At 31.2% G+C, this 12372-nt stretch overlaps 1 protein-coding gene across 1 annotated transcript; it reads right to left on the bottom strand.

Annotated features, from left to right (window-relative positions):
- Nucleotides 1–3603: 3603 nt before the first annotated feature.
- On the bottom strand, nt 3604–9322 carry LOC100158966 (mediator of RNA polymerase II transcription subunit 26). The gene is made up of 4 exons (XM_008185400.3): nt 8806–9322; nt 5932–6006; nt 5339–5563; nt 3604–5269 (listed from the first exon to the last, which is right to left on the bottom strand). Exons 1-4 carry the CDS (start codon nt 8866–8868, stop codon nt 4622–4624), a joined length of 1011 nt encoding a protein of 336 aa, XP_008183622.1. The 5' UTR covers nt 8869–9322; the 3' UTR covers nt 3604–4621.
- Between the last annotated feature and the right edge of the window lie 3050 nt (nt 9323–12372).

Raw genomic sequence — 12372 nt, 5'->3', positions numbered from 1 at the left:
TAATACAAAATCCCGTTTTCTATTTTTTTGGATGCTCAGCTCATCGATAACCTTATCTGGCATGATTATTATTGTATTGACCGGTGACATGCAAATAAAGTCAACACATTAAGAGAACGCTACAGTGCTACACCCATATGTGTTGTCTCCGTCTTATACAAGCACGACATAGCAAATTGTCGTTCACTATTCTCAATAGTGTGCTGTTGGTTTTGATACTAGAGTGAAATGATCTATTATAAAACTTTTAGGTAAGTACATTATCTGGTTCTTAACTCAGTGTTCGGATTAGATAAGTACTTTTTTATATAGATAAAGATAAAGATAATGCAACTCAAATGTATCTAGATAGATACAAAAGATAACTTAACTCATATTTATCTAGATAAATACTGCTAGAACATTTAGAAAACAGATATACCTACTTAAAACTTAAAAGTAGTATCATATTGAGAAATACAGAAAATAAGTAAACTTAACTTTACTAAAAAAAAAAAGGTCAAGGGGCCAAGGGGGGATCTATCCCCCCCCCCTAAATACGCCACTGCTTTAGCCACTTGATAAAGAATCCAAATTTACGATATTATAAGAAAAGTAACAGTGAAGTAATTAATTATGATTACCTATACCTAATAACAAATTAATTATAATAATACTGCAGATTTTGAGATTGTACATATTATGTTAAAATAAAAATAATGAACTATGTTTGCTAACAATTTTGTTTGTTTTTTTTTTTTTTTTTGAGAGTGTCATTAGATTACCGATTAAACTACTTAAGTGTATAAAAAGGTATAATTATAAGAAAAAATATTTAGCTCTTGTAAATTAAACCTATACAGCGGCGTAGATACGATTTTTTTCTGGGGGGGGAGGTTTTAAAATATATTCATGATACAAATTACAAGTTATTATAGTTAAACTAAACGTCATTTTTATTTTGTTTCAAATTGGTATTAGTTATAAATAGTTGCAATAGTTTTATATTAGACTGTTATAATAATTCATAAAATAAAATCCACTCGACGTTGTTATCGCTGTTTTTGTCGATTTTATAATTGGTTATTATTTCAGTAATAGTTATCGAGGCCTATCTATGATAAAATTGGTATCGACGATAATTTTGTCGACTCGTCGTGCTATATAATCACGATTTAAGGTATAAGGTATATCTTAAATCGTGTATATAATTTATTATTCGTACCGTTGGCAGTTTTCCGAAAGTCTCTTATCACAACAATTTTCCCAAAACAAAATACCAATATAAAAAAGATTTTTGTTGGGGGGGAAACCCCTTCCCCCCACCATAACTATGCCACTGAACCTATACCAATTATTTGAATTAAAAGTATTAATGCATATTTGACTAAACTTTAGAGGACCATAGTTAATAAACTAGCGAACCAAAATTGATAATTTGATTATCAACATTTTCAGAAAAAAAAGCTTTACCGGAATCCATTAAAAAAATATATAGTAGCTTCCATTTGAAAAATAAAGTTGATTTTGCTATTGGTGCACCTGCGTGTTTAAAAATTTTGAAAATGTTATAAAAAAAATTGCCTGTTAAAAATAAAGAAACACGTCTTTTTTTATTTCAATGAAATTCTATGTCATCGATCCATAATCGTTAAAAAAACCCGCGTACAATGACATATGATACACTCTGTATATTTATTTGTATATGAACAACTTAAGTGGAACCAAATAAATGTTCAGGGTTTTTGACCGGGCAAACATTTTTATTATCGACATTTATACATTGAAAAAAAATCGAAAATGCCAAATGTCTATTTATATAGTCTATATTTAGCTCAAAAAGGAGCAAAATTGTATCATATTATAACTATTTATCATCGTGCTATTTAGCATTTTAAACGGGTGTAAATTTGTTGGCTAGGTAGGCAATATAAACATTAATTTGTTATTCGTTTTTCAATTTAACGAACAAACAAAAAAGATTTTATGAAAATCGCTAGGTTCGCTTAAAAGTTACAAAGGTGCCTGCAGGTGGAAAGTACTTCCAATTTTTACTTAATTTAAACAGTGTGGTATAGAATCTTACACCTTCCGCTTTTAATGAATATATAGACATATACCTAGTCGTATTATAATTATAAACCTACCCTAGAGAAATTACGATTGTACGGATGAATGATGATCATATTATTTAGCAGATCTTTGAATGCACTGTCTCGACTAGATCTCTAGTCTTCATAGTCTCGATCATAGACATATTAATAAACTACTAACTAACCTAACCTATTAATATGTCTATGGTCTCGGCAGACGCATTACGTCGATACCGGACGGTGGTCGGTGGACAAGATTTGGCGTGGTAATGTTCACAGAACACGTCAATTAATAGGTATAGCCCATAGAGTAATACTCTATAATCTATGGTATGACACATTAGATAGGTATCATCACAATTGTACTAGTTATCCGCAGTATGTGCATCTCCTTCACCTCAGTCCAATGTCGTAGTTCTCCATTTTTCATTGGTTGTTTTTGTTCTGTGTTATATAATATGTAATATGTATGTATATGATTGATAGCCAATACGAAATGGAAAACTACGATAAAGGCGAAGTAAAGAGCGGAGAATGCGTATCAAAATACTGTGATGATACCTATCTAATTTGTCATGGTCTATGCCTTATGGTATAGCCGTAGGTGGTACATACTCCGTTTCATCCAACGTGTTGAAAAGTGAAAACCAATATTTTGAAGTATACTCCGGCCCACGAGAGTCCATACGTAAACCGCGCATTCATATAGTAATACGTGACGTCTGTTTTCTCCCACCATGATGCCATTCCCACTATTCGGAAACGTGCCGATGCGCAGTGACGGGCGCGTTCTGACATATGGACTCTCGTGGGCCGGAGTATAGGTACCTACAACCTTCTAATATTGTTTTTTGTTTACGGATCAATTATTTCTTGTCTCTGAATATTTAGACTATGATTATTATTATAAAAACAAAATTGTAGAAATGTCGTAATATTATATTTTATGTGTTCATCAAAATCTGTCCACGGTCCACCTGCTCCTAGCGGCAATAGAACTTTATGATATATTATATTATAACTTTATGAGTGAACCTTTCTGCTTAATACATTAACTACCTTACTGCCTCTATAGTTTTAATAAAAATGTGAAATACATGTTCTTTGATTAATGAGACCAGTAGAGAGGGGGAGTTGCCCTAGGCTACTAACTCCTTTATTACTGCTTCTACATCAATATAAGTAGAAATAAATAACTATGTAAAATTGTTTTGATCAAATTGCAGGTTTTTTGTTTTATTTTACAAAACAGGCTGGTACTTTTAAAATCCAATTAATAGATACCTACTTTATATTTTTATATAGAATATTGAATTAAAAAATAAAATTGACCTATATATTATACACTTTGTATTGGGGGGAACTTGGGGTTCATTAAAAAATAGGTTTGGTACATGGTTAGTTTTCTGGTGAAAACAAAACTTCTATAATTTTTTTATTAAATCGGTAGGTATTCAATAATACAAATGGACTATCATGTTGGTATTAAATATTAATAGTAATGAAAAATGAGTAATAACAAAACAAAATGTAAAAAAGAACCAATCATTGTATTTTATTATATCAACAAAGTACTTTGTTAAGTACTACAATACTGTGAAACAAATTTAAAATTTTCTTTTCATAGTATATGGTTTAACAGCTATTACATAGAAAATGTACCCAAAGTAAATGCGCTATGACAAAAAAAAAAAAAAATACATGCTTTTATTCATGAATATTATATGCCAATTATATTAAAATAATAATAACTAAAGGTCAAAAAAAATTAATAATAATAATAATAATAACAAAAGAAAAAAATCATATATACAATAATTTAACAAATTTAGCTAAAACAATAAGGGAATTAGGAAGTTCTTTGATTAAAAAACAAATTATGAACATAAACGATGAAATAAAAGCATTGATTATACACAGTTAATAGTTCATGTATAATTAATGATAGTGACCAAAAAAATGTTTATATACAAACTATTTTACCTTAGAACAATTCTTTAAATAATAATCATTGTAAACATACATTATTATTATTTATTATTATATGGTAACAAACATCATATTATATTTATGATGAGATTTGCTAAAAAAAAAATTACATCAATGAAGGCACAAGAAATTGCATTTTGCAGTTTGACCCAAGTTTACTTTGTTACGTACAAAAAAAAAAAAAAAATACAAGACAAATAATAACATTTATTATATTATAAATTAAACTTGGTCTTTTGACTAGCTTAACAAATCAGATTAAATTTTCCATTTGAAAAATAAAACAATGATTATTACTTTGATCTAGGAATTGCAGTATTAGTTTTCCAATAAGTTATACATGGGTAAAGATAGTACATTTTTACAGCATTTAAAGACAAGTAGTTTCATAAAACATTTTAAGACACATTCTGTAATCGGATACATGTCTATGTAAATATTATAATTTTTTTATTTTTATTTCATTTTTACAATTTTATTATTAAAAATTTACTTTTAGTATATACATTGTTAAGACTTGAAATGTCTTTATCACAAAGTCTAGTAGAAAAAAATCCCTGTCAGTCAATTATCACGTATGGTAGTATGACAAGCGGTTCACCAGTATCGTTTGCCCTAGTTAAGACCTCGTGCCACTCTCTAAACGTTTCACTGTTTTCCCAATTACCAGTAACGCCTTCTATTTGAGCTCTGTCTACCAAATCAGTAGGTGACAGAGGAGGTCGTGGAGGTGATGGTGGAGGTGAACTCCAGTCTATGGCTTCTAAGTCCAGAGGAGGTAATCTATTATATATTTCCTGTATTTGTCGGTCGATGTCTGCAACTTTAGGTCGACTAGGTTTATCAACTTTTGTTATAGACGGTTCGTCCTGGAACTCTTGTACAGGTATTTGTGGTTTTTCCTCCAACTGATAATTTTCATCATCCTTTCGCAATGATGCAATTATTTCTTGGGTGGTTTTCAGTTTACTGGCACCAACGCTCACCATTCTTTCCAAATCCACAGGATTGGTAGGTTTTATCCCTAGTTTTGAGGAATTTTTACCCCCTTTTTTACGGCCACGTTTTTTCGGACCCTGTGGTTCTAAAATAGGATCAGGTTCTGGGTCGGGCTCATTAACTGGACTAGGTACAGGTTCTGGTGTTTTTTGAACTGGTGGTGACATGATGGCTGAGCTCAGGGAAGGCATTCCATTTAATTTTGGTTTCTATATAGTAAAAATAATAATCATATTACTAAAATATTGAAATACAAATTTTATAAGATGGTTTCATACTTTAAGAGGAGCTGTACATTGATCAGGTGAAGTCATAGGTCTTTTACTATGGTTGCTAAGCATGCCATTGGGCTGTGAGGAAGGGAGCTTAGCCTGTTGTATGACCTGAGCACTATTTATCATTAAGTTACGCCATCTCTGTACAAGCTCCTTTGCACGTTTGGCCAACTGTTTGTCCAAAGTTTTACGTCGTAATTCATTGACCATTTTACCAATACGAGTTGCCTAATATACACAAACATAGATATTGTAAATTTATAAACAAAGGAAAATACTAATACCAACTAGGTATACAAATATCACACTTTTTGAATTTGAACATATTATATAATACTAATTTATGTATTTAAATGTTTTCAAGTAATAAAAATGATAAATGTATAAAAATAACTCTGGTTCAGATTATTTTTTATTTTATTCTGTATTAATTTATTACATGATGTCAATCTATTCTATAAAATGAAAGGACTCAAAAATTCAAAAAAAATAAAATAATCTAAGGACTCACTGAGGCTTTAATGCTAATAATATGTGATATGTGTATACAAGCTGAAAGATGGCATTCTATAACTGATGAAGATAAAAACATTTACCTCGAGCACCTCCGTGGTAACCGGTAGTTGTTCAAGGGTTGAAATAACCTCGAACACTGTAGACATGTCGGTAACCTGGAGCAGTACATATGTATGAATATTTTATTAAATCATATATACATTGTAAATAATAATACACAGTATTAGTTATAATGAACTTTTGATTTAGTAGGTTTACTACTTGTTTTTCTTGTTTAAAAATCAGTAGGTACTAAATTTTAGTACTATAAAAACACGTTAAGAGGATCTAAACACGCAATGTTGTTATTAGTATCATGAAAAAATTCTTCATCTAGTATCCCCTAGGTCTTTAGACACCATCTTTCCCTATATATTTTATATAATCGTACAAAATATCTTCTGATTAAATTAAAAGATAATATGAGCCATGAAAGATGTTTGTTATGCTGTGATTAATATCAATAAATATTTGTGTTTTAAAATCATTATAAAGAAGGAAACAAAAAATATAAGGAATAATAGATGGTTGTTGATTGAATAACCTTATTTTTAAAATTAAATTAATATTTACAAGGAATCTGGATAGTTTAATATATTGTTATAAATTATTTTTTATAAGATAAGTACTTATTTGCACATAATATATTTAACAATTTAAAACTCAAATGTCAGAATATTGGTACAGCAGTTATAAATTGGACTAACTATAATTTTAAATCTTACTGTGAAATATTATCGAGCAGAAGATAAAATATATAAAGGAAATGGTGAAAATAATTTTTCGTATCAACAATAGGTTATGTTTATTTTTTCAAAAACACATTACAAATTTATAAAATGCAACTAAAACGGAGCTTAATGTTATTAAAAAAACATATATATTATAAATAAGTCTTAATATTTATACCATATTACAAGTCTAATTAAATCTTTTATAGATACTTATAAGGTTAATTATATTTCTAAAAACAAAATATAATTTAAATAATATTTTTGTACAACAATTTTGGCAGTATATGAACTATAGATAACAAAATAGGAAGATTAATGGTTGTTATAGATATTGGCTTAAAGCTTAAGATAGTAACAAATTAATTAAAAACATATGTAGGTTTAAAATAACTAAATTAAATGTTTGGTAGTAATCTTAATTTTGTCTTAGAGAAATAATTTGCAATCATCGATGATCTTATTAATATGTTTACACTTATGTCTACCTAACCCTTCAGGTACGAAAGTCAAAATGAAACACGTTTTAAAATAATTGTCAATTTAATTCATGGCTTTATTTTATTTCTAACACTAATTAATTATAAGTTCTTCAGTGTTTTATTAAACATATTGAACATGCTGAATTTCATTTAGGTACCATGAAAACTGTAATACTATTAGTCAAATTATTCCGTTTCCTTGACCTAAAACGACCTAGATAGCTTTATACGAAAATAAAAACAACATGTGGTAGGGTGTAAAAAATAGCAAGTGTCTACGTTTAAATAAATTAAATCGACAGCAATTGCAACTTGAGTCGATAGCAATAATTAACAATAATAAAGAGAAAACAAAATTTGGAAAGTCATGCATTTCACAGCGACAGCAAAAATAAATAATTTATGTAGAGAAGGTACGATGTGCATGTCGTTCAGGTTGATGATACAAATTACATCGATTATTATGATGCAAGTTGGGCGGGGTAGTAATTTTTTTGGACAAAATTAACTGTACTGGAGACGAAAATCGAAATAGCATATTGTAGGGGACCAAGGCGCTAGACATTGGCACCAAGTACCACCAAGAGTACCGCCTAACGTTTGTGAAAATCAGAGTTTCCGGGGCGGCGCGGTAACGTGGTGGTATCAGCTTCGGCATATTAACGAAACGCGTGCACATTTTCCCAAGCATTTTCCTTGGCAACGGCCCTCGCAGTCGATCAAACACGCAGGGCCAACGACAAGCGATCGAAAACAAAAGTTATAAAAATCCAATAACGATTAAATGTATATCGAGGGTGTCTACGAGAATTAAAACCACGTTGTGGGGCAAGAGAAGAGGGAGAGATGAAACACTATTAAAAAAAAAAGAAAATTATAAAAAGCAGAAGTAGGACGGGGGACAACAGCTGCTGTTGGAGGAATATTATATAATATTGTCATTAATATTATAAAGTGGAACAAGACGCACAGACGCGATCGCGAATAACGCTAAACGCAAACGCAGAAAGCTAGAAAGACGAGCACGAGAAAGGAACGCCGTCGATCGCGCGTGCGCACTGCCGACGTTCCGTAGGCCACGGCTCGACCGGACGAAATGTCATCAGTGTGGTACGGCGGCGTACGGTACGTCCGCCGTAGCCGACAACCTATTTTCGGCCATTGTACACACGACAAACGTACCGTCGGCCCCGCGCGCAACGACCGGATAACGTACACGCACACACACACACACACACCACACGCACACATAACCTCGCGGACGTACGGCGCGCCACACGGCCGTGGCCGTCGTTCGGCGGCGGAAAATCGGTTTACGTTTTACGCACACGCACACGCGCCGGCGGACGGACGACGGCAGTCGGCGGGGGTCCTGGCGGCCGCGCGCCAGTCGTCGACGGACGTAATATCGCGGACGGACGACTACGGGGGAAACCCGGAGACGTCGACAGCGATGACAGGGCCGCTGTCGATCGCACTCGCGTTTTCTCCCGTCGTCGGCGGGCCGCGATAAACAATAATTGTATTAATAACAACGCCAACGACGACGATCCGAACGCGCCACCGCGTAAACCACGGAAAAAGACAACCACGAACGGTACTCGTAACAACATGTAAATATCGTGTTTCAATAATAATAAAAAAATCAAAAGTTAAAAATTATAAAATAATAAGGGAGTTTGTAAAAATAATATAGTCTTACATTGTATTCATCGTCCAATGCGCTCAATAACCTATGTTTTATGTCGAAAAAAGTCTTCTGCATGAGGCCCTATTCGGTCTCAGTTCGGAGAGCACGTCGGCCCACATCAGCACGCACAGCACAACTTACAGTGATGGCGGACGTGCACTGAGGGCCGCCGCTGGCTCCCGAGCCGCAGTAACGGCGATTGGCGGCGGTCGGCACACGAAAGCAACCAGGCTACGCGGACGGCACGGCCCGACCGCTAGCGGTGAGTGACGACTGTAGCCGAACCACCGATCAGGTGTTGCCGCGCCCGCAGCGCGAACCGATCCGCAACGTTCAGTCCGCAGCGTGTACCGTGGTTCGCCCGTAGACCTTGCAGAACGTTCTGTGGTCGCCGGTTCAAAACGACGCACAAATTCGAAAATCCTTGTACAAGTTTCCGGAAAACGTCGAAAGACCGATTGCCGATTGTTTACTTCCGCAAGTTGGCAATGTCACTTCGTCATCCAACCAAGGCAGGTTGCTGATAACGTTAAAGTCTTATCAACTATTAAGTATCAACACGACGGTCCCAATTTATTACACTCCTGAGTGTAGTCGTGGAAACGTGGAATATTATTATATTAATATGCAATATTAATCTAATAATATCTAAATATCTGATATGTATGATTATTTTACTGTTTTAGCTGCGATGGTAGACGTTCAGGTACGATCGGCTTCTGTGTGTATCGGACAGTTGTTAGTTCTGAAAGGTTAACCGTCATACAACCCACCCGCGCACGTGTTTTTTTATATATATATTTTCGATTTTTCTGCTATGGTGAATGGTGATTGGTAGCTAGAACATATAAATGATAACTTTAAACCTGAAATTAAAAAATATAAAAATTCGATAAATCCTCAACAAGTTCTTTTCACTAATTCGATTTCTTTTTTTTACTCGATTTTTAAGGTATCTACAAAATGTATAAATGTGCTTCCTTTTATTTTGATCTTTTCATAGGTAATATGTATAGTAGGTACAGGGACATCGTACATATTATTATGCTGTGTAAGTCTTATACAAAAATCATTGACCTACTTTTCAATAAATCGGCTGTTTCCATTACTGTAAGCTAATAATTTCAAAAATCCTTTTAAAAAGTATTATACAAGAATTAGCAATATACCTATTTACCAATTAACGTAATAATATAATGCATATCAATATTTAATTTGTGATCACGCGAATAAACCGAATTTTAAGAGCCACGTGGACAAATATAGATGAATAAAATATTACTTAATTTTATAGGTGTGTAGGTACTGTTTAAAAACTAGTTTTAGTATGAAATAATCTGAATAAAAAAACGATTTTGTTTCTAGGCGATTATAATGTATTGATTATATCATTGAAAATGATATTAACCATTCCATGGTGACCTGCAGAAAATAGTATTTTCACACCTCGTATTCACGCTTTTAAAAATATGTTTTTTTTTTAATATTATTAAAATGTTGTCTATATTGATTTATTAATTATTATGGTTAATATAACTAAGTCGACCAGTTGCAATTTGGAAAATTTACCTATGTATTGTAAGTCGATATGTTATACGTATATAGATACCTACTGGCTACTAGGTACCTACATTTTCTCAACATTTTTTTTTTCATAGTTTTAGCGTTAATTTTTCATTCCTTTTAAATTTTAATTCAACAATCATAAGATTTAAAACTCGTGTTATATTCAATTTTTATATAAAAATGAATTATTATTAAATGTTTATAACAATGTTTTTATTTTTTTGGTTATATGCATAATATACTACTTTTTTCAACTTAAATGTAAGTTAATCTATATTTATATAGGTACATTGTAAATAACATTTATTAACAAAAAAAAAATATTTGATACAAATTTAAATTTTACATGTACCTACTCACTTATTTTCATCATAAAATTAGGATATAGGTAACATTTTTTTTAAAAAATGTATGGGAAATTATTTATTAAGATTTAATGATGATAAGTACAGTTTTATGTTTTTATACATTATTATTGTTATACTAATACCAACTGCTTTTATAGATTCTAATTAAAAAAAAAAAAAAATTATATTACACTTTATAGTGTATGGCGTGTGTCAAACTCAAAATCTTCTCTTGATTCGTTTTTCGTGATATATTTGTTATTTGTAAATGTGATAATATTTAATTTAAAATGGTTATTATATACTCAATACTCATATTATAAAAATACAGATTATGTTCAGTGGCGCCGAAGTTTTTAAAATGTGGTCGGGCAATTTTAAAACTTCCCGCCCTCAATATCTTAATTATTTAATATAGAGGTATCCTAATATACATTTATTCATAATATTAAATTCGTAGGAATAGTTTTTCAACAGTCGAAAAAAATAAAGTTATTTACATTTTTTTTGATGGCTTCAAAGTAATGTGAGCTATTAGAAAATCCTAAAAAGACTAAAAGAGGATACCAAATTCATTGAAAATGCAATTGAAGAATTTGTAAAATAACCTAGATGTCTACAGTTATAAAATAAAAAAAAGGTATTCATCTCTCGTTGGGTTTTTACGATATTTAAAGTTTTAAGTGAGTTATAATTATGTTTATGTAAAACATTAATATTTTAAAATGCTCATAATTCGCTTAAAAATTAAAATATCGTAAATCAACAAGAGCCAACACAGAGACCGTGTGTAAGACAGACTACAGAGACAACACATGCAAATACGACGTCACTTAAGAGTGAAGAGTGTGTAACAATTTTGAAAGTCTAAGACTATATAATATTATATATAGTAGTGTTTTCCCTACTACTCTTTATAAACTTATGAGGAATTTTATATTCAATTTTCATATTTTCGGTATAAAAATATATACTTATATGAATTTCTAATTTAAAAATTAAAATAAGTTGTACATTTTCATAATTTTTACGAATTTTATCAAAACTAAATTCAGACGCTCCTAAAAAGTTATTGTTGATTTGCGCTCAACAATTTTTTTAATTTTCACTTTCAACAACTTATGAGGAACCTATTGTATTACATTTTAAAGTATCATTATCGACATTAGTTTTATAAAAAACTAATAAAAATCGAAAATTTAATATGCTATTAACTATTATAAGTTATAAATACAGTTTAACACGAGTCAAAATATTTCGAAAATCTTATTGTGTATAGAAAGTGCTAATATAAACTATTATACCTAATATTAATTCTATAACCTACTACTAAATTACGATTTTTAAAAATAAAGCTTATAGTTTTATTTATTATTTATTAATCTATTCTGTGTACTTAAAACCGTGTACATAATATATATAAATAGAAAATGAATATTTTTTTTTTCTTTCACGAGAAAATTAAAGCTCCATTTTGACAGCATGTACATTTTTGATTTTTCCAGTTTTGATATATACAATATTTTGCAGATAATTTTGCGGACTAATTTTTAATTTTTGCGGACAAATAGTTTTTTTAGCTAATCTAAAAAAATTGTTGACATGCTGGTGAAATGTTTCATAAATTAAAAAATTTACTTTCTCTACTTTTTATTATACCATTATT

This window comes from Acyrthosiphon pisum, chromosome A2, assembly GCF_005508785.2.
Source record: "Acyrthosiphon pisum isolate AL4f chromosome A2, pea_aphid_22Mar2018_4r6ur, whole genome shotgun sequence".
NCBI classification, from domain to species: Eukaryota; Metazoa; Arthropoda; class Insecta; order Hemiptera; family Aphididae; genus Acyrthosiphon; species Acyrthosiphon pisum.
Note: the sequence above shows the minus strand (reverse complement) of the source record. Positions and strands in the feature narration are given on the sequence as shown.

Bases quoted from the DNA above. Each gene is read 5' to 3' on its own strand.
- LOC100158966 (XM_008185400.3), bottom strand. From the start codon at position 8,868: ATGCAGAAGACTTTTTTCGACATAAAACATAGGTTATTGAGCGCATTG. The intron at 6,007-8,805 runs GTAAGACTATAT...GTACTGCTCCAG, and splicing joins CATTGGACGATGAATACAAT to GTTACCGACATGTCTACAGT. The intron at 5,564-5,931 runs GTAAATGTTTTT...TGTGTATATTAG, and splicing joins TTACCACGGAGGTGCTCGAG to GCAACTCGTATTGGTAAAAT.